Source organism: Diabrotica undecimpunctata, chromosome 7 (genome assembly GCF_040954645.1).
Source record: "Diabrotica undecimpunctata isolate CICGRU chromosome 7, icDiaUnde3, whole genome shotgun sequence".
Classification (NCBI taxonomy): Eukaryota; Metazoa; Arthropoda; class Insecta; order Coleoptera; family Chrysomelidae; genus Diabrotica; species Diabrotica undecimpunctata.
Genome location: NC_092809.1, coordinates 23622145 through 23649074, shown reverse-complemented (window position 1 = coordinate 23649074; position 26930 = coordinate 23622145). Strand labels below are relative to the sequence as shown.

Sequence of the window (26930 nt, the reverse complement as noted above, 5' to 3'; positions counted from 1 at the left end):
CTACATATTCTCTAACTGGTTCCAATAATGTTTGGAGATTTGGTATATCATTTCTTAAGTTTTTGTCATTAGTTTTGGTTTTTTTCTTTAATTGAAGTTTAGGTTTTTCAAAGTTTTCTTCGGAGGGTGGCGTGATTGCATCTTCTAGAGTTCTTTTTCCGGTTGCTTGGTTCGAAGTTACTTGGGGTTCGTAAGAATTAAAATGTGTATTTTTATTTGGAGGTAAGTGTTGACTTGTTTCGGGTAAGGTTGATTTATGTTTTTGGGTATTAGAGGATGACTCAGACGATGTAGGTGTTGCGATTGTAGTGTTAACTGAAGAAGTGGTCAAATGTATGGATGTATTTTGTAGTGAGCACTGTTGGGTTTGGTTTATTGATAAATTTGGGATTGCTACTATTTGTAATGTGGTTTGAGAAGACGTAGTAAGTGTGGAGGGAGTGGTATTTGAGATTGCGGGAGTATTTTGTAGATTATCTTGTTGAGTATGATTTATTGATGAATTTTGTCTTATTTCTGTTTGCATTGCACTATCATTGTGAGGATGGTTAGAAGGTGAAATATTTGGACAATTAGCTGCCTGGTGTCCAGTTAATTTGCATTTGAAACAATTTTCGTTTTGGGCTATAAATATGCGGTATGATGTTTGTTCCAACTCGATAATAAAAGATTCAGGTAGTACAAAGTTGTCTGGAAAAGGTGAAACGAAAATTTATCTTCGGAAGCTTAGAATATGACTAAAGACAGGATTGGTTGCTCCTATCCGTAGATATGATATGTCTGAGAGAGGATTTAAACCTAGTTTTATTAGTTCGTCCATTATTATGTTAGAAGGTATGCTTGGACATACATTGGACAGAATTAAGCGGACTGATGGAGTTATTAATCTTCTCGCTTCTAGTATATTTCCATTTACTATTATTTTCTTTGTTTCTGCTATGAATTTATCTACTAGGTTTTTGGATGATAGATATATGCATATTCTACCGTTTGATATACGAGATGCGAAAATTATATTTTTCGGTTCTATATGCTGACTCAATCCTTCAAGATAGTCATTAATTATACAATTCTCTAGAGTGTTAAACAAAATAGCTTGATCTCTGCTTGGGATTAATATACTACGTGGTTGACTAACTGCTTTTGAGTATGATGTATTTTGTGGTAGCTGATTGGAAGATGACATCTTTTAAATGGATTTTAAAATCCGACTAAAACCGATGCTGTTTTACAGCTTTCGTTGTGATACCAGTTCATGTAAATTGGATAATACTTATAACTGATTGCAGTTTTTTACTTAAATATATAAATCCAAATAGATGAAAAAAGTATATTTTATCTACTCACGATTCCAATATTCAGTATACAAATCACTTTCACTTTTATACTTAATTACTTTTCTTAAGTTATTAAACCATTATAAAATTAACTTCTTTGCGAGCTATTTTAGATTAGACTCGAACATGATTTTGATTTTAATATAATTCACTATTTACATGTTCAGAACTGAAGAAATAATCGTTTAAATATTTAAATTTTTAAGAGAAACTTTGAAATGCGTCTAAACACTTTGACAGTTTTTTGACGTTTCATTTTTTAACATTACTATGCGGAATAATCAAATATTTTGCACTATAAGAAATTAAATCAGCAAGGTTTTTTTTAAATACTTCATTTATCAAAGGATAAATTTATTTAAACTAAATTTTAATTAAAACGGTTTAGGTGGTGTTTACGTTCGTTAACAGTTGTTGTTTGGAAACGTTGGCACTAAGGCCTGAGAAAATATTTGGAAGGGCTCAAACAATTATTATTTTATATCACATTCTGTGTGGATAGTCTAAGTTAACGACCAAAGTAAATATTTTGTGGATTACCAAATATGTAAATATGTATACCACAACTTAATAAAATAATAAATATATTTTATTAGATGGTAACTCTTAATTTTGTAAATTATGTATAGGGTTTCGGAAAAATATTGATGTTTTATACCACGGATTCCATCCATTGAAATAGCGATAGACCAGTCATCGAGAATTGGCCTCTAAAAATCTTACAAATAAGCTTAATTTTGCAGAAAATTTAATTTTGGGACCGCGTTAGGTGAAATTTTTTTAAGTTGTGTACTTTCAAAATTATACTTGTACAATCGAAAAGAAAGAGTTTTAAATTATAATACATATTGGATAGATCTTTGATGTCAGTCTTATTATTGAGAGAATTTGGATCTTTTTTTATGTATATCATCGCTAATACGCATTTTTTGTTGTAATTTTGTATCAATACCAATCCAAATACCAATTCCAATACCAAACCAAAACAAACCCAAACCATAACTAGGAATAATAATAAGAATAATGTCACTAACTCAAACAAATACCATATATATTTACTTACTTAGTCCTAAGCCTTTCTACGTTAGGTGGAAGGCTGGTAGAGTTAAGTTTTGCACTGTTTTCTCCATGCTTTCGGGTCTTGTGTTAGATTTCGTGCACTTTCCCATGTCAATCCTTTCTTCTCAACTTCTTTTCTGATTTTGTTTACCCACCTAAATCTTGGTCTTTCTCGTTTGCTTTTCCCTTGCACTCTCGTTTCAAACACTCGTTTTGTTAATATTTCATTCGACATTCTACACACGTGCCCGAACCACCTTAGTTGTCCCTCTAATATTTTTTTGTTTATTGGTTCTAGTTTTAGGTTTTGTCTGATTGTTTCGTTGCGTATTTTGTCTGTCCTCTTTTTGTTTGCTATTTTCCACAGGAACCTCATTTCCATAGCATTGACTCGAGATTTTTGTCTCCCAGTCAATGTCCATGACTCGCTATTATACATGATTGTAGGTCTAACTACTGATTTAACGACTGCCGTTTTTACCTTCTCCGGTATTTCTTTTTTCCCCAAAAATGTTGTTTTCATAGTGTTAAATAAGCTTCCTGTTCGTCCCATTCTCTCATTTATTTCCATGTCTTGTTTAACGTTTGATTCAATTATTACTCCTAGGTATTTAAAATGTTTCGCTTGTTCTAGTTGTTTTCCGTTTAATTGTATTGCGTGTGTCTTTCTCTTATCTGAAGTTATCATTGTTTTTGTTTTTTCTGTATTTATTTTCATATTTATGTTTAACAGTTCTTCTTTTAGGATTTCAAGGTTGTTCTGTAGGTCTTCTCTATTTTCTGAGAATCAAAACCATGTCGTCTGCAAATAGAAGCTCTGATAGTTGAGTCTATTTCATTTGCCAGTATCCTAATGTTAGTTTTCTCATTCTTCTCTTTGCTTTCTTTATTGATTCATCCAGTACCACTGAGAACAGCAGTGGGCTCAACGTGCATCCCTGTTTGACGCCTTGACTTGTAGTAAATTCTTCGGATTCCTCGTTGTTGGTTCTCACCGTATTTGTATTATTATTGTACGTATCCTTTATTACATCAATTGTTATCCTGTCAACTGCTCTTTTCTTTAATGGCCTCCATACGTCCTTTCTTTGTATTATGTCAAACGCCTTTTCCAGATCAATAAAGCATATATGTATTTCTCTATTTTTATTGATTACTTTCTCACTTACTTGTCTTATTGTGACTATGTGGTCTTGCGTGCTTCTGTCCTTCCTGAATCCACATTGTGTATCTTCCATAGTTGGTTCTATTTGGGTTTTTATTCTCGTTTCTATTATTCTTGCGAATACCTTCTCAGGAATACTTGATATAGTAATACCTCGGTAATTATTACAGTTTCTCTTGTCCCCCTTTTTATGTATTGGTAGTATAATGTCTTTCTTCCAGTCCTTCTCTTCTCTTCCTTTTTGACGTGACAACGTCTTAAATTAGGTTGTGGCTCGGAGTCATTTAAGAAAAAGTGTAACGCCCGCTCACGTCTGTTACAGTGAGTCGCCGAACGAGAGAGAGGCCCGCCGGACCGGCGAATGCCTTGCGTCTCTCTCCCACTCAAACATGATCGGTTCGCTGCGCGCGGCACTAGAGAATTAGGCGCGTTGAATCGCTAAAGTTGAAAATCGTTGAAAGTATCGTCAGCTGTGTCTGTAGTGAAAATGTGGAGTGCTTAGATTCGTCATTTACAACAACTACAACAATAAAGGTAAATAATTGTACACTAATATTTCATTATCGTAAACTATGATTGATTGATTAATTGTTAGATTGACACAAAAGTTGAGAAACTGAGTTTATAGGTTATGTCATACTATTGACAAATGTTGATAGTGTTAAGTAAATTATTAGTTTAAATCACTCTGCAATCAATCGTAATTCAGTCGATTGAGAAGAAACAGCGCGTATTGCTAGTCAAACATTTAAAATAACAAATTATAACTTCTAACCTGTCAAAACAGGGCGACCAAACAAACGAACTAAACCGACCAATCACCACGCGCGGAGTTAGAATTTAACTGTGTTTAGCAAGAATTTCAAATTCCAATTTTAGTAAATGTTTTAATTTTCAACTTTACCATTTACATTTACAAATTTTAATTAATTTCAAATTTATTTAGCAAAAATTTGAACCTTCGATCTGAATAAGTGTTTTGATTTTCAAATTGATTCTTTAAAATTAAAAATATTAAAATATATATAATCAGAAGTGAACGTCACATAACATTATCTGTACTTATTATTATTTAATATGTAGGCAAATACATGTGACCATACTTGGTAGACACAATTGGAAATAGTAATTTTTTATAACTGAAAAAAATAAATATATAAAATACTGGTAGCAAACAATAACTTCAATGATCGATATCTCCGCAACTAATTGATATATCGAAAAAATTTTTAAATAAATTTTGTAGAAAATAATAAGATCAATAATATAATATAAAATAAATAATATATAAAATAATATATAAAAATATAATATATAAAATATAAATAATATATAAAATACCTAATAAATCGGTAATGCAATTTTTATTTTCATTCAATTCCTTGTTCCTATTGTGCAATTTAATAATATTCATATCAATAAATATTCTACCGAGAAAAAGACGTTGTCACGTAAAATCTTCGCCCGTAAAACCGACTTTACAGGCAACCGATTTTTTTTGCATCTTCATTTACTCCATAGGCTGTTATTATTGTCCCTATTTCCTTTTCTATCAGTTTCATTTACAGCGATAATATTCTCTGGTTACCATATGTTTCTTCTATAACGTATTGTAGTCTATTCGGTGCAAATATTATCCCTACGCCTTCTTTTGCTCTCACCTTTGCATCAGCTCCTACCCAAAATAACCAATATCGTTTGTGTATCTTCTTAAAACCTCTTCCTTTCATTTTCGTTTTCATTATTCCTAATAATTCTATTTTTTGTCTGATCATTTCCTCTACAAGTTCTACCTCTTTTCCATTGATGCTTCTTACGTTCCATGTCCCCATTTTTATTTCTCCTTTTTTCTGCGGTATATCTTTCATCTTCTTCCTATTTTCATCCTTGTTTACCTTTGCATCGTGCTTTCTCCTATCGTTATTTCTATTCGTCGCCCTGGTCGTCATTGTCAGATCCTTTTCGTTGCTTTGGTCGTTATTAATATTCCTCTTGTGGGTGTAGTTTTCTAGTTTTTTGGATGTTTTTCCAGTTCCTTTTTTATATTGTTCCATCTCCATTCTTCTTGGTTTACTAACACCTTGTTGTAACCAATTTTGACGTCCTTGCCTTTCTCTTTTTCGTTTTTTGCAAAATTTCTTAGGTGTTTCTGCTTTTCTTTCTCTTCTCTAGTCAAGTCATCATTGATGAATACTTTCTCTTCTACGACGTTTTTTAGTTTATATTTTTTTGCTATGATCTCGCGTTTTTCCTCTTTATTTCTTAGTTCTATTACGCATGTATTCTCCCCTATTTTTTTTTACTGTTTTAGGTGTAATATCAATGTGAAGATGTTTATTAAAAAGTCCTTTTATTCTTTCTCTTAGACTGCTTGGTTCATTTGTATCCATTTTTAGACCATTCATTACAATGTTGTTTTTTCTTATATTTTTTTCAATTATTTCGACTGCTTTTTTCATTTCTTGTAACTCTCTCCTTATTTCTGAATTCTCTTTTCTTATCGAGATTTTCTTTTTTAATTGTTAATTTTCTACTGTCAGTTTTAGTAGAGCTTCGTTTGTTTTGTTTTGTTGGTCTTTAATTTTACCTATTTCAGTTTTTATTTCTTTCTGTTCTTGCTTCATATCTTTTTGAGTTGTGTTCATTATTTTCATCATTATTAATAACTGGTCTAATTTCTAAGATTCAGTTGTTTGGCGTTTTGTAGGAGTTCTTGGTGTTTTTTTGCTGTTTACAAAAAAATCTATATTTTCTTCTTTTCTTTCTTCTTTCATCTGTAGAGTTTTCGTCGCTGTCCATTCTTACGAAAATTAAAAACGATATTTATTTATTCACCAACGCCACTTTGCCGTCGATTTTAGTGTGTGGTCACCTTTATTGTAGCGAACCGTAATTACTGTTTGGCACAAAAACGTTACTTACAATATAAAAGTTAATATGTTAAAGTTGATAATACTAAAAACTTTTACTTTAACTTTAAACAGTAATTTAAGAATTTTAAACTTTTCTCCTAATTATGTGAATTGAATTATATTTCTGAACCGCCTTCGTCTCCAACTCTTCTTTGCATCTATAGGTATAGCGTCTGCCAGATTTTTAATTTAAATATAAAGTGTACATACCCAAATTCACAATTTTTCCGAGAGAGCACTTTTAAACCTACTTGCTTGTAACAGGTGACCACACAAACTCCCTATATATCCTTACCAGACATTAATGGATTTTCTAAACAAATGTCAAAAATGTTGGCAAAGTATGATATAAATATTGGATATAAATCATCAAAAACATCTAAAAAATATTTTTTTAAATTTAAACCCAAGGTTAATGATGATCATTAATCAAATGTAATTTATAAAATAAATTGTAAAGACTGTAATTCAACATAGATTGGGTTCCTTCATAGAACTTGCTGAAGCCTTAAACTCTTCCAAAGATTCAAGCCCAGGACCAGACGGTATCCCCTTGACATTTCTACTACATCTACCAGACAATGGAAAAAATTTATTACTAGACCTTTATAATTTTATCTGAAGTAACCAGGTTTTCCCATCAACTTGGTCCGAAGCAATAATACTACCACTTCTTAAACCTAAGAAATCCCGGACATCACCTGAGTCATATCGACCAATATCTTTAACCAATATTATATGTAAAGTGTTAGAGAAAATGGTAAATAAAAGGCTAAGATGGTATTTAGAACAACAAAAAATCCTTATTCCACAACAAAGCGGATTTAGGCAAAATAGATCCACTATAGATAACCTAATAGACTTATAGTCAGAAATACATGAAGCATTTGCAAATAAGCAAGATTGTATCGCAGTTTTTTTTTATATTAATAAAGCTTATGATACTGTCTGGCGATACAATATCATATCAAAATTGCATAATTGAAATATCAGAGGCAATATGTTAAAATTTATTTCCAATTTTCTTCATTCTCGCAGCTTCATAGTTCGATCAGACAACGTTAACTCAGATAAAAAAAATTCAAAAGAACGGAGTACCACAAGGATCAGTTATAAGCTCAACCCTTTTTCTAATAGCCATAAATGACATACTTCAACAATGCTCACCGATTGTTAAAGGAAGATTATACGCTGATGACTTAGTTTTATTTGCCAAAGGAAAAAACTCTACATCTATTCAAAAACATTTACAACAAACAATTAATCAGTTAGAATCATGGTCTAGGATTATCGGATTACAATTTTCACCAACAAAAACTAAATGTATTTAATTCACACGAAAAAATAACACTCTAACTCCACATCTAAAGCTATATAATCAAACCCTTAGTTTCACAAATAATATCAGATTTTTAGGTATGGTTTTCGACCAAAAGCTCACCTGGAAAAACATACAGAAGAACTTAAAAATTCATGCCAAGCAGGACTAAATTTTATGAAAACTATTTCCAGCAAAAACTGGGGAGCAGATCAAAATACACTATTACATGTATATAAATCTTTAATTAGATCCAAACTCGACTATGGTGCGATAGTTTATTCATCAAGTAAAATATCAGTATTGAAAACATTAGAAACTGTTCAAAACACAGCTCTACGAATAGCTACAGGTGCGTTTCAAACGACACCAGTTGAAAGTTTACAATGCTTAACAGGAGAACCACCACTAAGTTTACGATGCAAATACCTTTCTCTCTCATATGCCTCTAAAATAGCTAGTAATAAAGAACACCCTACTTATACCAATACGTTCACAGATTGATTTCAAGACACTTTCTCTACAACAAGACTAGATCCACCATTTTACGAAAGAGTTAGAAGAAACCTTCATGACCTACATCTTAAATTTCCTGAAATTCTCCCAAAAAATTTCCTAACTTCTCCACCTTGGTTAATACCGATTCCCAAGATTAATACTAACCTTAGTATATATAAAAAACGTGAGACTATGTGAGAGTATATATAAACAAACAGACCTGATCAAACAATCATTCTTAACAGAAATGGAAACTTATAAAAATCACTATAAGATATACACTGACGCATCCAAATCTTCAAACGGTGTTGGTGCAGCCATCCTTACACCCAATACATCCTTAAAATTTAAATTCAAGCCCATTACTTCGTCATATACTGCGGAGTTGTTTGCAATATTACAAGCACTTATCCACATAAAAGAGTCAAAACGGTCCCCGTCTCTCATAATAACCGATTCACTAAGCTCACTTCACACTATCAAACGTTTATATACCAATAATCCAATTGCCTCACATATCAAATCAGAAATAGAGATTCTAAATAATAATAAGATCACTGTTGACTTCATGTTTGTTCCATCCCATTCAGGTATACAAGGAAATGAAGAAGCACATGAACTAGCACGCTTAGCATCCTTCAGCCAGGACTCCATTCTTATTAATGAGGTTTCTTCAGATGACTTTAAGTTAGAAATAAAACATAAAGTGTTAAGTGCGTGGCAAAATAAGTGGAGTGCATCACAAAATAAACTCAAGGAAATCAAACAATTAGTGAAACCATGGTTCCAACCCACAGCGAATAGACAGGACGGACCAAGTGAGAATAACACGTTTGCGACTAGGACACAGTAACTTTGCACATAAACACCTCTTTACGCGAACTGTGCCGCCAATGTGTGAAAATTGTCAAGTAACACTCACCGTGAAGCATATACTAACTCAGTGCAAAACATATGAAGCAGCAAGAAAGAAGCACACACCAAATAATATAAAGGAAGCCCTAGAAAAAAACATGAACATTAAAAACACAATAAGTTATCTTAAAGACTCAGGACTGTATCAATTATTGTAATTTTTTATAACTTTACCTGTATTATATATTTAGGTCGCTAATAACCCTGGTGGTTACAGCGTAAATAAATAAAAAAAAACATAGATTGGGCAAACATACCAATACCTACATAGAAGAGTAGTTGCACACAAACATAGTGTACAGACCAATGGATTAAACACAACAACCCTAGCCAAGCATGCTCTCTCTAGAAAATTACCATTCTTTTGATTTTAAAAATAATTCATTCTAAATTCAGTTATACAGGTGCTGCGACAGAGGAAGGAATGGTTCCATACAGAATGCGAAATCAAAATGAAAAAGAAAAAAACAAGCAGGAAATAAATAAATGGATATCAATTAAAGACAAAGATCATCGAAATAACACAAAAAAAAGTAGAGGACTAAAGTTGCAAAAACAAAAAAAGGTGTGAATGAAAGAGTTGTTAAAAAACCTAGAAGAGAATAGTAACGACAGCGCTAAACTCTTTCAATACCTAGAAACTTGGCAAAGAAAATAAAGATGAATGGTTATTATTGACAATAGATCATGGGAAACATGGGATGCAAAGAAAGCCCTAAAGAGGAAGATTGCCCAGTGGAAGACAGAGGATATCGAAATATGATGAATATTTACACGTAATTGATAAAATGAAACAGAAAAGAAAACACTGGACCTAAATGAAATTCCAAACGAGCTAATTGAAAATGGAGAAAAAATGTTATTAAGCATCTACAACCTAATATTTAAGAAAGAGGAAGTAAAAAACTGTAACAACTATAGAGTAATATCACTACTGAGTACAACGTGCAAAATTCTAACAGCTTTCATCAGACAATAACAACTCACTCAATTTACAGAAAAAAATTGAAGGACTACCAACAAGTATTTAGAGAAGGCAAAAAACAATCGAAAAATGCCACGAATACAACATAGAACTCTACACCCTCTTCGTAGACGTCAGACAAGCCTTTGACTAAATTTAAAGAAACTAATTATAATGAAATATAAAATCAAGATATACCGTCAAAGATAATCAGAATAACAAAAATGATTATATGGATCTCGAGCTAAAATAACTACAGAAGGTAGCACAAACTCAATTGCAATAGAAATTGGAGTGCGAAAAGACGATTTCCTGTCAATTACACTATTCAACATAGCAGTGGCCCACTTTCCACCACAAATATAAGCATATGCAGATGGCATAGTTCTTATGGTCAGAGACAAGGAAAGATTAAAAAAAGCAGTAATAATCCTGGCAAATGAAGTACGGAAAATGAGTCTATAAATTAACGAAGAAAAAACAAAATATCTACTTTGTTCGAGAAATCGAGATAGAAAACTACACTTTTGAAAGGGTTTAACAATTTAAATATTTGGGGGTATTTGTAAATAGCACAAAAAACAAAAGTGGCAAAGTAAGGGGGCGAATACTAGCAGCAACAGAACATACTGGAGATAACATAGGCTAACGAAGGACAAGAACTTATCTAAAAATACAAATTTTTAAATATACAGAGTTGCAATCAGACCAGTAGTTACATGCGCAGCTGAGACAATGTGACTCACAGATAACGGTAAACAAAAATAAGAGTATTTGTCACAAAAATCCTTAGAAAAATTATAGGATCAGTAAGAATGGAAAATGGAGAAATAAAAAGAAAAATAAACTAAAAACTAAAAAAACATAATGAAGGGAGAGGATATAGTTAGATTTATTAAAGCGGAGATATTAAGATGGCTCAGACATATTGAAGTAAATAAAAACGACTGATTGATTAAGAAGGTCACCAGATGAAAGCCAGAAACTGAAAGACCAGTGCAAAGACCCAGAGAGAGGTGGGAGGACCAGGTCATGAGAAATATCCAAATGCAAAAAGTGAGAAACTGGAAGAAACTATGCACATATTGAAATGAGTGAAAAAAACTTGTATCGAAAGCCCACTCATACAACAAACTCTGACAATACACAAGAAGAATGCGTAAGGAGCAATAAGCAAATCTGGAGCTCGAAGTACGAGCAGCAAACATTCCATGAGGAATGGAAGGATTTGACGATGATTAACGCTCTTTTTTTTTTAAAGTAATGATTTATTATAAAAGCAATTAAATGTAACGCCTATATTTCGATGTCTATATTTTTTTCTATCACCTCAGAAACAAATAAAACTGCGTTTTTCAACAAGAATATAAAACTATATTAGAGATAACGTAGATAACTGAACTAAATTAATAAAATTTTTACTCCATAAATGGTTTACCTATTAGTCATATTTAATTAGATATTAAAAATTATGTTTATCGACGTCCATACAATAAACTGTTCACCCAGTTCTCGTTAAGAAAAAATTTAAGAAAATCTCAAGTCGTTCAAAAAATAGCCAACCAATTACCCCGGATAGACGCAACCAACTGTCTAAATTACTATAATAGTTATAAAGAGACTTTAAAATTTTGCAAAAAATAATAAACAATAAAATAATTTAATTATATAAAACCGAAAAATAAGAACAGATGCGAAAGGTAAGAAAGAAAGAAAAAGAAAATGTAGGCTCGGCCATGTAGCGCTAGTATGCTTAAGGAAAATATTTAAATAATTATTGTAACTGAAGCTGGAACAAAAAGGAAAAGAGAATTTCCGCCATCTTCCTGTATTTAGTTTTGGTTGACCTTTAATCGATTATGTATATGAATATTTAAATTAACGGCTCGACGCTGACACCAGCCTGTCTGCCTGTATCCTATGTGTTGATGGTATTTATTATCCTGGATTGTAGATTCAGAGAATAATATATATATATATATATATATATATATACAAATTTCGTAAAATTTATTTCAGATCAAAACAGGATAAAAAAAAGAATTATTAGAGAAATCCAGGATAATCGAGATGTCAAAAAATCTCAAAATATCTAGTAAGGTATATACATTAGAAGTTGATAGTTTTGAACAGTTGTAATTAAAAACTACATGCGCTTAAAATTTTAATCGAGAAAACCAATGAATACAACCTTCCGCTGTACTTAGCATTCGAACAATATGAAAAGGCTTTCGATAGCATTAAACACTGGGCGGTGGAAGAAGCTCTGGTGAATAGTAGCATAGATTCAAGATACCGACAATTTATACATTATATTTACCAAAACGCAACCATGACCGTAATTCTGGACGACAAATTAATAACGGATAATATAAAAGTTAAACGAGGAGTCCGACAAGGCGATATAATTTCACCTAAACTGTTTACCTTGACCCTCAAAGATATAATAAAATCAACATATTGGGAAAACAGAGGAATATGTATTAACGAAAAGTACCTAAATCACCTTAGATATGCGGATGATATACTCCTGATCTCCTCGGAACGACAAGAACTAGAATTAATGCTGTATGAAAAATCACTGCAAAAAGGCCTAAAAATTAACTTCAACAAAACAAAAGTAATGACAAACACGAAAGACCAAGAGGCAATAAAAATACAAACAGAAAAAATAGAACAGGTAAATGAGTATATCTATCCAGGACAAGCAATCAGAGCTAACAGAGAAAATCAAACAGCCGAAATATCGAGACGAGTAAGAATGGGATGGGCAGCGTTCGGCAAACTTTCTTACGTTCTAAAAAATCAAACAATCCCTCTATACTTACGAAACAAGGTATATAACTCCTATACAATACCGGTGCTCACCTACGAAGCACAGACATGGACATTTACACAGGCCAATTTGGATAGGATAAGGAAGGCACAAAGAGCGATGGAGAGACAAATGTTGGGTATCTCACTTAAAGATAGAAAACGTAACCAGTGGATCAGAACCAGAACAAAGACAGTAGACGCGATAGAACAAGCAGCAAAACTGAAATGGAAATGGGCTGGACACAATGAACGTCTCCAAGACGGACGATGGAACAATGTCATCGGAATGTGGCGTCCATACAATGCAAAGAGATCAAGAGGCAGACCACAGATGAGGTGGAAAGATGACATCAGGAAACAAGAAGGTCCCACATGGCAGAGAACAGCTCAAGATAGGGAAAGATGGAGAGAACTGGGGGAGACCTATATCCAACAATGGAAGGATAGAGAATAGGTTAAAAAAAATAAATAAAAAACTACTCACAGACAATCGGAAAACAACTTTCCCCATTGTATGAACGATGTAGTAGAAATATTAAAGGGATATTATCTGGTCCGGGGTTTGTATCTTTGTAAGAGTTTAAAACTTTAGCGAGCTCCATTAAGGAAAAGGAAACGTTAAGGTGATTCACGTGTCCATCGTTTTCAGTATGTTATCTTCTGCGTTATTTTAATGTATTTTAAAATCGTTGTGTAATTTTTATTGCTGAAATTTGATTCTTATTGGTTTGCTGACATATCTACAATTTCTTTTCTATCACTGATGATTTTGTTATTTTTTGCTAGAAAGGGATATTACATGGTTAAATTTTGCCAGAGATTTGCCTTAAATTTTTCCAAACTGTACTTATGGTTGTAGAAGTCTTTAAAACCGAGATAATTTTTTTCCAGGATTCTTTTCTGTATTCCGCTATTTTTTCGTTAACTTTGTGATGCTTCGGTCTATTGAAAGCTTTTTTATTTGCTCTTGAATCTTGGCTGCATTCAAGTGTCCCATTTAAAATTTTTCTAACTAATCAAGTAATCAATATTTAGAAATATAAACATAAATAAACATATAATAAGATATTTCATAATAAATAATATTTTTCCCAAAAAAGTGATTTTACTGGAGTTGATTTATTATTAAAATATTAATATTTTATTCATTTAAACAACTTCTAACTAATTATGAAAATTATATTTCTTATTTAAGAAAGTTTGACTAATCAACAATTACTCTAAATTACTAAACTTAACCAGTGCTCTAATTTTAAAGAATTAATTATAAAGAATGTCAGCTGTGTCAGAATTCTTGGGCAAGAGCTTGTACCGAATTATTCGGTTTAAGATTACATTTAAATAATAAATGAGAAATAACTTCATAATCGATTGTACTACTTTAATAAAACTCAACAGTATAAACCGAATACACGTTTAATATCTTAATATTCTTTAATTTTGACAGCCAAAAATGTTTTAACAATATAAAATGTAAATAATTTCTTTTTTTGTATGGATTTTTTTCTTCTTCTTTATGTGCCGTCTTCTACCGAAGGTTGGCGACCATCAAACGATAGGGTTCTCTGTTTTGTGCCGCATGTATTATATTCGCAGCTTCTGGTATTTGAAACCATTCTCTCAAGTTTTTCAGCTAGGATTTCTTCTTTCTGCCCAAACCTCTTCTACCTTCAATCTTGCCTTCCACGATAAGCTGTAGTAGACTGTACTTATCATTACGGAACACATGGCCCAGGTATGACGCTTTCCTCCTTTTAACAGTTGTTAACAATTCCACTTTTTTACCCATTAGTCTTAATACCTCTGTGTTGGTCACTCTGCCTGTCCAAGGTATTCTCAGTATGCGTCGATACAGCCACATTTCTAGAGCCGCTAACTTCTTTATAGTTGCTGCTGTTAAGAGAGTACGTAGCATTTCGTGGCGCGCCATCGAAGGTTAAGGCTTAGGTGGCGGTTGCTTAAGAGCTTTCTTATTTTGATGAATTTGGATCTTGCTATTTCAATTCGGATCTTAATCTCTACGTCTGGGTCCCACTTATCATTTACTGTATATCCCAGATATTTACATCGGTGTACTCTTTTAATACGTTCGGCTTCAATATTCAGGTCGATATATTGAATGTTCTTTTTACTGATCACCATAAATTTAGTTTTCTTTCTATTGATCTTCAGTCCAAATTGGTTGCCAGTTGTATTTACTCTATTTAGCATCATCTGTAAATCTTCGATGTTATCGGCCAGTATAACAGTATCATCTGCATGTCGAAAATTACTTATTGGTACGCCATTAATCTTGATGCCCTCGTTGTACTTTTCCAGTGCCTCTAGAAATATTTGTTCCGTGTACAGGTTGAAAAGCAGTGGCGAAAAAATACAACCCTGTCTAACCCTTCTTGAAATGATGTTTTCACTCACAATATGTCCATTCTTCATGTGGGCTGTTTGATTCCAATATAGATTTTTTTTATAATCTGGATGTCCTTAGTGTCAAGTACTGTAAGATGTAATAGTTCTATGAGTTTGTCATGTTTGATAGTATCGAATGCTTTTTCATAGTCGATAAAACGGGCGTAAACATCTTTCTGTTAATCCAGACAATTTTGAATCAAGACTTGTATTGCAAAGAGCGGCACTCGAGTTCCAAAATCGCATCTAAAACCGAACTGTGTTTTACTTATGCTGTGATCTAATTTGGCTCTTATTCTGGAATGGATAATACTCAAGAATACTTTAAGGGTGTGACTCATTAAACTTATAAGGCGATATTCACTACACGTCTTAGAATTCGATTTCTTGGGAAGGGGCACAAATGTAGATTTTAACCAGTCCGACGGAATTTGACCAGTATCGTATATCTTATTAAACAGTTCTAATACTACATTCAGGTTGTTCTCGTTAAAAACTTTTAAAAATTCGACTGGTATTTCATCGCATCCTGTTGCTTTCCCATCTTTCGTTTGATCTATAGCTTTTATCACCTCACTTTTCAATATTTTTGGTCTATTCAGATCAAGAGTGTTCGTAGAAATATAACGATAATTCGTAAACAAATCTTTTATGTAATTTGCCTAAGTCTGTAACTTCTGTCTGTTCTTCTTTATTTTTATGGATTTTTTTAATTATGTATTAATGTTAAAAATCACAATCTGCATATGATTGAAATTTCAAAGAGTAAATAGATCGCTCGGCTGATTGGTTTGAATGTGGCTCTCAATTTCTTTACATATAATTGAAGAGCTTATTTCCAAAGTGTCTTAAATCCAAAATTTCGATTTTTGAGGTTTTTATTTAATTGAAAACAGCTTAGCGCATAGAAGTCACGTAACTCATCATGGCTGTTTACTCGTTTGCGTTTAGTTGATGCGTACAGTAAGGGTCAAGCATCTGTGTTACAAACGTGCATTGTTTTTGGTATTTATTTGTGTGACACGGTTTGTACCGCGAGAAAAAGATCACGAACACCTGCACAGTGGGCGAAAAATATAGATAAAAGACATAAATACGCCAGTTATGGCTCATCGCCACGGGTAGCTTGTAGATATTATGGTGGACGTTGTCAAGCTAATTTGATTACTTCTAGAGACTGTTAGCGTTTTTATACAATCTCTTACGGTCTTGAAAGTAAAGCAGAAAAAGACTCATTTATTAGATACCAGTGTCGTACAAGTACAAAAAACAAAACGTTTTACAGGAACATTAAGTAAAAGAAATAAAGAATTTTCAATATCCTACTTTGTTCAAAAAGAAGACGGTAAAAATATAAACGTGTGCTCTGCCAGTTTCTGTAGCATTCTCAGAATATCGACCAAACGTGTTCATCATCTTGCTGCGAATTACTTCCGAAATAATTCTTCCAGATAAGAAAGAAGAGGAGGCAAACGCACTAATATTCGTACTTACAACATAAAGGATTTAATTCGTCAACATATCTTGAGTTTCAAGTGCAGTTCAAAATATTATGGAAGAAAGAAAGTAAGTTTTTACTGACATTATTAAAAGTTTTGCTACTCAATCAATTAATAATTATGTAGGTTAAATAGTTACTAATTACTTTTTTGTCTTTTCATAAGTATGTTACAGTGATTAACGTTTATTTTCTCTTTGTTTCGGACATTTAACCGGAAATATTTTCCTTTACAACTTTCTGTAAGAGTAATATGGAAGTTATTTCTGGAGGTAAATAGAGAAAACGCAAAAGCTAAGTCTTGTAAATATCACTTATACTACAAAATATTTACCACTAAATTCAATCTTGTATTTGGTACGCTCCGTACAGATATTATGTGGCTATTGTGAAAAACGTAATCAACGTCTTAAGTGTGAAAAGGATGAAGAAGTACGAAAATTAGTCTACGATTTTATTATCAGATGTCGCTACATTGCGTCTATACGAAGCCATGTTAGAGTTGCTTCCTAAGACAGAAAAGATTTATTTCACGTTCAGAGCGATTGCGAAAGCTTCTGATGAGGCCTATTGGGCCGAAATATGTATAAGCAGATGCGCAAGCGCCCTGTACGTGAAATCAAGTCTTGACTGTCTTTTCCTTTTTATTTCGATATACTCTGTACGAGTACTAGAAACCATTTCGCTAAGAATTTTGCTTAGTTGATGAGATATGTTGTGAAATGCAATTTTTAGATTCCCCATGTCTCTCTTAACATCCTTATCAACGTCTGTTTTGCCTTGTAATTCTTAGAAGGCACAGATTAAAGCGGAATTCTTAAATTTGGTTTTGAAAATTAGTCTATGATTTTATTATCAGATGTCGCTACATTGCGTCTATACGAAGCCATGTTAGAGTTGATTCCTAAGACAGAAAATATTTATTTCACGTTCAGAGCAATTGCGAAAGCCGTTTGGGCCGAAATACGTATAAGCGGATGCGCAAGCGCCCTGTACGTGAAATCAAATCTTGACTGTCTTTTCCTTTTTTTTTCTTTTTTTTAACTACGAAAGATTTTAGTAGCTGAATTAGGTAAGTTATAAATTGTGAATCTTAGTGATATATTGGAATAAACTGTAAGTGTATAAACTCTTTACATAATATCCAGTTAAATTAGCATTAAAATCAGCAAATTTCAATTATTTGTTATTGTTGTCAATAAACAAATCCAGTTTTACCAGCAAATAACCGCTTTTAGTAAAGACCGACATACCTGTTTTAGCAGGTGTACAGAGTCGGACTTACTTTTCATAAACGTTTATTGAAATGAATTCAAACATGGAATCACACAACAGTTCTTCAATACAAGGCCATCAAAATCAAATAAACACAGTTATACTCTTCGGCAGCGTCTAGAGTGCAATTTCCTTTAAAGTCCCAAGCAATTATCTTTAGTGCCTTAGAAAACACCAAACTTTAAGACTACCTTCTTCCACTTGGAAATATAATTCAACCGAAAAATATAATCTTCTCTTCTAGATTATCTTATAATCGCATATGTATGTATTTATCCAATAAACAAATAGTGGACGATTTTATGAATAATCATGGTCAAATAGAAATACAAGGTGAAATTGTCAGAGCAAGAAGGTTAGTTACACCAGCAGAACGACTTGTGCTCTCCGGCGTATGTCCTTCAATACCGCACATTTGCTAATCAATAAATTACAAAAAATCGGCATAGTTCCTGTCTTCCGTATGACCTTCCTCAAAATAAGTGCTTCTATGCCTGAATAAAATCACATCCTTAGTTTTCGAAGACAAATCTATATCAGTCCTCACAATCTAACACTACCAGAGTCATTTACTCTTGTTTTTGACAACACGACATATAGAATATTCATTTCTCAAGACAGTTTAGTTTTCTTTAGATGCAAGAAGCCAGGACACATCGCTTCACAGTGCTCCGAACCACTAGCTCAACTAAACCCCAACCAAAACAATGAAGCATCGGTATCCAGCGCAACAAATATATCCTTGCAAGCATCCAATGACACAAACCCTTCCCAGTGTGAACAAATGTCTATTTCTAATATCCCGGAGACACCGAACAAAGTAGATGCATCAAATAAGGACGGTCACATAATTAATCAACCAAAAAGAAACTTTGATGAAATTATTTCACCTGAAGCAGATCCATCTTCAAAAGAATGTAACATTTTTTCACCACCTAAAGTCCAAGCAAAATCTAAAAAAGCTAAAATTAGTTCAGCAAGCACTTCTGAATGCTCATTTTCTCTCTTACTTGACCCTGCTAAAAACTTCATAGAAAATCACCCTCTACCTTTCCCTCTAAACGTTGATCAACTTAACATGCTCCTAATGAATATAACGGGGTCAACAGATCCAATAACCACAATTAAAGAATATACCACAGATCTATCAGCTTTGTCCCATATGCTCAGTCAAGTTTATCCCCATTTAAAGGAAAGATCCATAAAACGTAAATTCACGTCCATAAGGAAAAAAATCCATAATTATATTAACAGTGAGATATCGGAAGCGGAAAGTGACACATCTCAGTTAAGCCAACATTAAATTCAAGTCTCTACTTCAGTGGAATATTGATGGTTTTTTCCATCGCCTTGCTATGCTCCATCATCTAATTGGTGAACAATCTCCTGATGTAATATGCCTACAGGAAACTAATCTGAATCCCTCAAAAAAATATAACTCCAACCAATATGACTGTTTTCGCAAAGACAGGATAACAAATAATAATTTTTCTTCAGGCGGTGTAGCCACACTAGTAAAAAAATCACTATCGGCGAAAGAATTTCCAGTGGCTACAAATCTGGAAGTTGTAGTCGTGGAAATACAATCATCAAACAGGTATTTTATTTGCAACGTTAACTTACCCTCCAGTCGTCAAGTAACGTACAACGATTTAAAGGAGTTATTCAATCAAATACCATCCTCTCGCATCATCGTGGGAGATTTTAATAGCCATAATATTATTTGGGGCTCCTCTTATTCAGATGCTAGAGGAAAAATTGTCGAAAATATAATTTCAGATTTTCAATTGAATTTTCTTAATGACGGATCTCCAACCAGATTTAACATAAATACCGGAAATTCTTCAGCAATTAATCTAAGTCTTTGTGACCCTGCACTCACACCTCGATTATTTTGGGAAGTTTTACAATACACTTATGGGAGCGACCACCATCCTATAGTAATAAAAAACTCTATGGCTCTGACCCATGACGTTTTCATACCCAGATGGAAAACTGAAACTGCTGATTGGTTGAAATTCGAAAATTATATCGAGAACTCAATGCCTAACTGTAAAATGAATGAAAGCATTAATGAATCCTTACACAATTTGAATATCATTATCATAAGCAGTGCTGAGCAATTCGTTGGAAAATCAAAAAAGACAAAGAATAATCAGATTCCTGTACCTTGGTGGAACTCAGAATGTGGAGCAGCTATTAGAGCAGGTAAAACTGCATTTAATAAATATAAAAGACATAAAACACCTGAAAATTAAACCATGTTCAAATCACTTAAAGCTAAGACACAACTTATTATAAAACAAGCTAAGAAGGCTTCCTGGTCCAAGTATGTTTCAGAAATAAACACCTCAACTCCTGTCAGCGAAGTATGGAAAAAAATAAGAAAAATTTCTGGTTTGAAATACACGCCAATGATTTCTAAATTAAAAGTTGACAATAGGATTTCAACTTCTCCTCAAGAAATAGCTAATACCCTAGCTGAATCTTTTATGGAAATGTCTTTAAACAGTAACTACAATGATACATTCCTTGAAAGGAAAATAATAATAGAAAATACTGATCTTTTTGCAAATGACAATTTAAATGATCCATTAGATCTACCTTTCACTTTTGAAGAACTGGAAAATGCTTTATCCGAATTAAAAAATACTAGCCCGGGCCCAGACGATATCCCGGCAATATTTCTAAAACATCTTCCTTACTCAGCAAAATTATTTATTCTTCAACTTTTCAACTTAATTTGGCAAAATAATAAATTTTCATCAATTTGGTCTAAAGCTATTATATTACCTTTTTTAAAACCTCAAAAATCAATCCTAGAACCTGACTCATACAGACCAATCAGCTTAACATGTTCTATGAGCAAATTGATGGAAAAAATGGTAAATCTTAGATTAACGTGGACATTAGAATTATCAAATCGTTTAGTTCCGGAACAAAACGGTTTCAGACAAAATCGTTTGGGCATTTACAATATTCTTGATCTAGAATCTGACATTCATGAAGCGCTAGCAACCAAACAACATTGTATTGCAATATTTTTCGACTTAAAAAGGGCATTCAATACTTGTTGGAAATTCAATATTCTGAAAGAACTACATTCATGGAATATTCGTGGAAATTGCCTGAAATTTATTAAAAACTTTTTACAGAACCGGTCTTTTTGCGTAAGAGTATATAATACTTACTCAGAGGAGAAAAGTGAAGAAAATGAAACACCCCAAGGATCAGTCCTAAGCCCTACTTTATTCTTAGTGGCAATAAATAATATTATTAACAACCTTACTAAACCTCTAAAGGCTCGACTTTTTGCAGATGACCTTGTTGTCTATATCAAAGGAAATAACACCGAATCAATGACAAACGCTTTGCAGTGTTTTCTAAACCAATTAGAACAATGGCCTCTAACGACCGGATTCAAATTTTCAGTAACAAAAACATCAGGTATACTCCTCTCCAAAAAGGTTTCATCAATGCCCCCTACATTAAAATTATACAACACTATGCTACCATTTAAACCAACGGCAAAGTTCTTAGGTATGTGGTTTGATCAAAAACTTACTTGGCAAGAACATATAAAACAAACAGTTTTAACATGTCATAAAAGACTGAATCTAATGAAAACATTGGCAAACCGAAATTGGGGATCAGATCAGGAAACTCTGTTGAGAATATATAAAACACTAATTAGATCTAAATTAGATTATGGATCAATTGCATATGCATCTGCTTCAAAAACACTGCTTAAAAAACTTGACAGCATACACAACGCTAGTATTAGAATTGCACTCGGAGCCTTCCGGACAACTCCCTCCGAAAGCATACTGAGCGAAGCCGGCGAGCCACCTCTAAATTACCGAAGAATATACTTAGCTCTATCGCATGCTACATCTATAGCCTCAAATATAAAAAAACCCCTCTACTTTAATACTTTTAATAACAAATATATTAATTATTACAATAATAAGCCCCGTGCCCCCAAACCTTATTACGAGAGAATCCGATTATATAGCTCCAGACTGAACATTCAATTCCCAACAGTATTTCAAACAAATACCAATAACTATCTACCTTGGACTATCGAACAGCCCAAAGTCATTACACCGTTAAGTATATATAATAAACATGAAACTAGTCCTATTATTTTTAAAGTTAAACTAAATTCAATCCTAGATCAACAATACAATGAGTGGATTAAAATTTATACAGATGCATCCAAAGGTGAACTTGGCGTTGGAGTAGCAGTGGTAACACCAAATGAAACTTTTCAATTTAAACTTCCTCTAAATTCCAGCATCTATACTGCAGAACTATTTGGTTTGCTCAAAGCCATCAAGCAAGTAAATCTTAAAAACATCCCTTGTTGTCTAGTCCTTTCTGACTCTCTCAGCGCAGTCAAAGCTATTCAAAATGTATACCCTAAACACCCCATTGAGAAAATTATCAGTGCCGAATTAATGAAAGCTCAAGAAAATTTCAGATGAGTACACTTCCTATGGATACCATCTTATATAGGCATAGAAGGGAATGAAGAAGCAGATACTAGTGAGCGTAACGCTATCACCAGTGACGTATCAGAAACAGAGTGTCGGAGTATCGCAGGCGATCTAAAAGTTTATTTCAAAAATAAGGTGTTAAGTGCGTGGAATCGGGAGTGGAATGACTCTAGTTCGAAAACCATCAAAAGTGATATTTTTTCATGGAAGTCCACAGCCAGAAGTAGAAGATGCCAAACTATCATTACACGTCTACGACTTGGACACTGTAGGTATACTCATGCCTATCTCTTCTCAAATAGTGAACCTCCAAAATGCGAAACCTGCAATACAGTAGACAGTATAAAGCACTTCTTGATAGACTGTCCTAAATATGTAAATCAAAGACAGTATTACAATTTGCCAAATAACCTGAAAGCACTCCTCAACAAAAGTTTAGTTCCGAACAATTTATTAGGTTACTTAAAATCTATAAATATGATACACAAAATTTAACTTAATTAATTGTTACAAATGTTCAATTGTTCACAAATTGTAATTAATTGTTACAATGATTGATTGTTATTATTATTACAAATGTTACAGGAGTGTCGTTAATAACTTTTGGGTGGATGCGACTTTGTTTCTATAAATAAAAAAAAAAAGAAGATTTTATGAATTAATGAATGATCCTGTTATATCTAATTAGACAGCGTGTTTTGTATTTTATATGATGCAAAATCAACCTTTGCCCCGTACTGCCTTATGTAAAGCATTTTATTCCAGTCAGCTGTAGTAGTACTATCTGGGTATTGTACGCCATTATGGTTACAAATCTAAACAATAAAACTGATGTATTATCTTATGCATGGTGCAAAAATGTGGATATGAATTGTAGTTCACAGGTTTTTTGTGCTTTGTATTACCAATTACTGCTTTTTGTGCCTCGAATCCAGCCATAAAGAAAATTAATCTATTTTGTGATAGATGCAGTGCTCAAAACAAAACTACAATATTCTGTCAATGCTCATGAAAGTGGCTCAAATGTATGACTCAGCAATTAATATTACATTTTTCGTACCAGGGCACAGTTATTTTCCAGTAGATCGTGTTTTCGAAAGGGTTGAAAAAACATTACGGAAAACTGAAGAAGCTTTGTTAACAACTGATTACCACATCTTATTTGAAAAGTTTGGAGATGTGTTTATTCTCGGCAAGGACTGGTTTACTTATGACTGGAAAATATCGGTTAGGAGGCACATAAAATCCTAAATGAACTTCAATATAACAGAAATGAAATCCATGGAGATAATAGCTATCAGAGCAAGTTGCAAGTCCAGCTACTCGGATCTTTCCATATGTTTTCATACACTGTTAAAAAGAGGGAAAAATTGTCATCTCCTTATCCAATCAGAGAGTCCTTAGGCCATTTAATTAAGAAAGAGAAGTTGAAAGATTTTAAATTACTTTTAAGTAAGCTAGGTATTTTCGAACAGCATCATGCCATGTCATTTTGGCAGAAAATATTATCACCTGACACAAGTAATGCTGTTAAAAATTCAAGTGACAATAACGATGATTTAATAACTTTTTAAAGCTGTTTTGTCTAACATTACCTATTATAAACTAGAAACAAATAAAAAAAATTCATTAAATATCCAATATTTGAGTTTACTAATAAAAATTTACCTAATATTAATCCTATTAAATACCCTGTTATTCCCAAAGCTTCTTAAATCCAGGTCATATCATTTTAATTTTAACACTTCCAAATCCTTAAGATTTTTGTACGTCTGTATAAATATTGACAATATAATTTGTAAGACACTAGACCTCTTCCTAAAGTTGTATCTTAATTACGTTTTTCTTAAATAAAAATCTGTAATCTGTGAGTTTCACCATTTTATGGATTTAATACATTTTGGAAATAAGCTCTTCAATTGTGGTTGTATTGCTGTTTATCAGTATTGCATCTTCGTTTTATTTCTTTGTTAAGGTCTCTTAAACTAGCTTTTTCCGTTCACTATGTAAACCACTTTGACAAAAATTTGTTCAATTTTCAATTACTTTAAGCGATTCATCAGTAATCCAGTGGTTCTGTTTCGGAGGATTATTCAGCTTTGGGCAATTAATTCGTGTTGTTACACAATGTGTATAAGTTCCTTTCATATTTCTTGTGTTTTACCCTGCCAAATAGAAGGTATACTTTTTTGTACTTCTTGCACAATGTCGTTCTTTTTTAATAGTTCAATCCTCTTTGTCTCTCTCCGTTTGTTGGTCGCATTAACCCATTTGATCCCAAGACATTTTTTTTCGATAATTAAATTTTTTTTGAATGTCCTTGTTGGATCTGGGTTAAAAAGTAACAATTCATTGTTATTTGGCATAAAAAAATTGAATTTTACACAATGGCACAAAAATATAAAACATTGTGTAGTGTGTTTTTACAGTAGTGTATTTTTACAATATACTTATATGGATTTGCTTGATATGCACTTCGCTTGTGCCGCTGGTTAATAATCAAACTCCGTGCGAAAACAAAAACTGACTTTATTTTGAATTACACAATACATATAATATGAATGCTACTAAGTATTATGTCCGCTCGCGCTGAATGCTGTATCACCGATCTCGTCTCGTATTTGAGTGCTGTCATCTTTGGGGTGCCTTTAGGGACTCGCCTTATCTTCACATATGGCATAATATATCTTCCTACGCTACTATGTTGCCGGGTTGTAAAAATGTATAAAATAAACTTGAATTGGATGGAGGCGTGAACACTATATACAACGGATACCTACTCTTTGATGGTATAAGGACATCGAAGTTGTTTGTCTATTTTTTTTGGGAAATGACTGCTTTCACCCATTTTTAGACCAACTGGTACATATCCTGCTAGTCGTTTTCTAGAATAAGTAGATTTACCAAAACTTCTTAAGTCTTTTCTGACGTATTACATTTCGTTGAAAAGCCCAAAGATCCATTTCTTTAGTTGAGCATGTGGGTAAAAATAGACCACCACCATTTTATACTGTGTATTCTGACTCGGTATTTATTAACCGATTGGTCAAAGAGATCAACACCGCCCATTAAAGCATTGTGTGATGAGAAAAGTTTATTTTGGGATACATTAATTTTTCGTTTGCTGGTGGGCAGCAGCACACCAACGATTCACTTTTAAAAGTGGTTCAATACTATTGTAATTTGATGCCATTGTGACCATATTGTTGTCCTTCCATTTGACAAAAAGTAGTAGACTTATTTTGTCAAAGCGATATTCGAAATATCCACGATTCTACTTTTTCATTACAGCGGAAGATAACAAAGGACATTTTTTGCTCCACTGACGCTGATGCTCCACAATAATGTGTCAAAATTGTAGCAAAAACCAGTCGAACTACAAATCATCCAGTCCTTGTAACCAAATCTTACTGGCTTTCCCCTTATGAACTGTTTAGATGAGTGATGCCCAAAATACTTTATCATCGCTTCATCAATTGGTAAGGTTTTGTGAAATATGCCAAATTGTTGAAATATTTTATTTAGTTTGTTCATGAAAACTCACTTTATACATTCTGTCCCTTGTATAATTTGCGAATTATCTGCCAAATGTAGGTATTTTTTAATTTCTCGGGAACGGTTCCTTGAAATTGCATTAGTCACGAGGGCAACCTGAAGATCCTCATCTAAACACCAATAGTTGCGCTCTCGTGGTAATCTATGGTATCCAGTAAAGAGTAAAATAGCCAGAAATATCTTTATCTCTTCCTGCGTTACATGAAATTGATGATTATTATTTTGAACGGCATATATATTTGTGTGCTGTGTAATATTTTCAATAGTTTCATTATCGAAAAATTTTCTCAAATATTTCTATAGGAGATAGACCTCGGATTTGTTCTTTTATATTATCCAGATGACCCTCGTAACTGTTGTAGATGTCATACTAATGTCAGTAATTTCTTTCGTCCAGTCAGATTTCTTGGTTTTATTTTGACCCTTCAGTACATTTTCTCTTCTAATGGCAAGAGCAAGATTGTCTTCTTCGTTGTTATCAGTCATCGCTCATATTGTTTTATTTTTTGGATAAAATTTTTAAAAATAATTTTTTTATGATGTGGAATTAAACAATACATACAACCCTTAATTTTCACCCTTATATCACGAACTTTTTAGTAGCGAAATTAATGTTACAGAGTTATTAGTGTCACGAAGTTACTTTCCACATTCCTTAGAAACGGCTGTGCAATGGAACAAAACTGACTGTGAAAAGGCTAATAAATAATGT

The 26930-nt window shown here is 33.0% G+C and overlaps 1 protein-coding gene across 1 annotated transcript in view; it reads left to right on the top strand.

The window, feature by feature from the left end:
- Positions 1-26930, top strand: part of LOC140446314 (uncharacterized) — a 52689-nt gene that overhangs the window by 14092 nt on the left and 11667 nt on the right. Inside the window, exons 2-3 of the mRNA XM_072538855.1 lie at positions 19662-20372; positions 20445-20842. Of these exons, the coding sequence (XP_072394956.1) occupies positions 19662-20372; positions 20445-20842 (1109 nt within the window). The remainder of the gene's footprint in view (positions 1-19661; positions 20373-20444; positions 20843-26930) is intronic.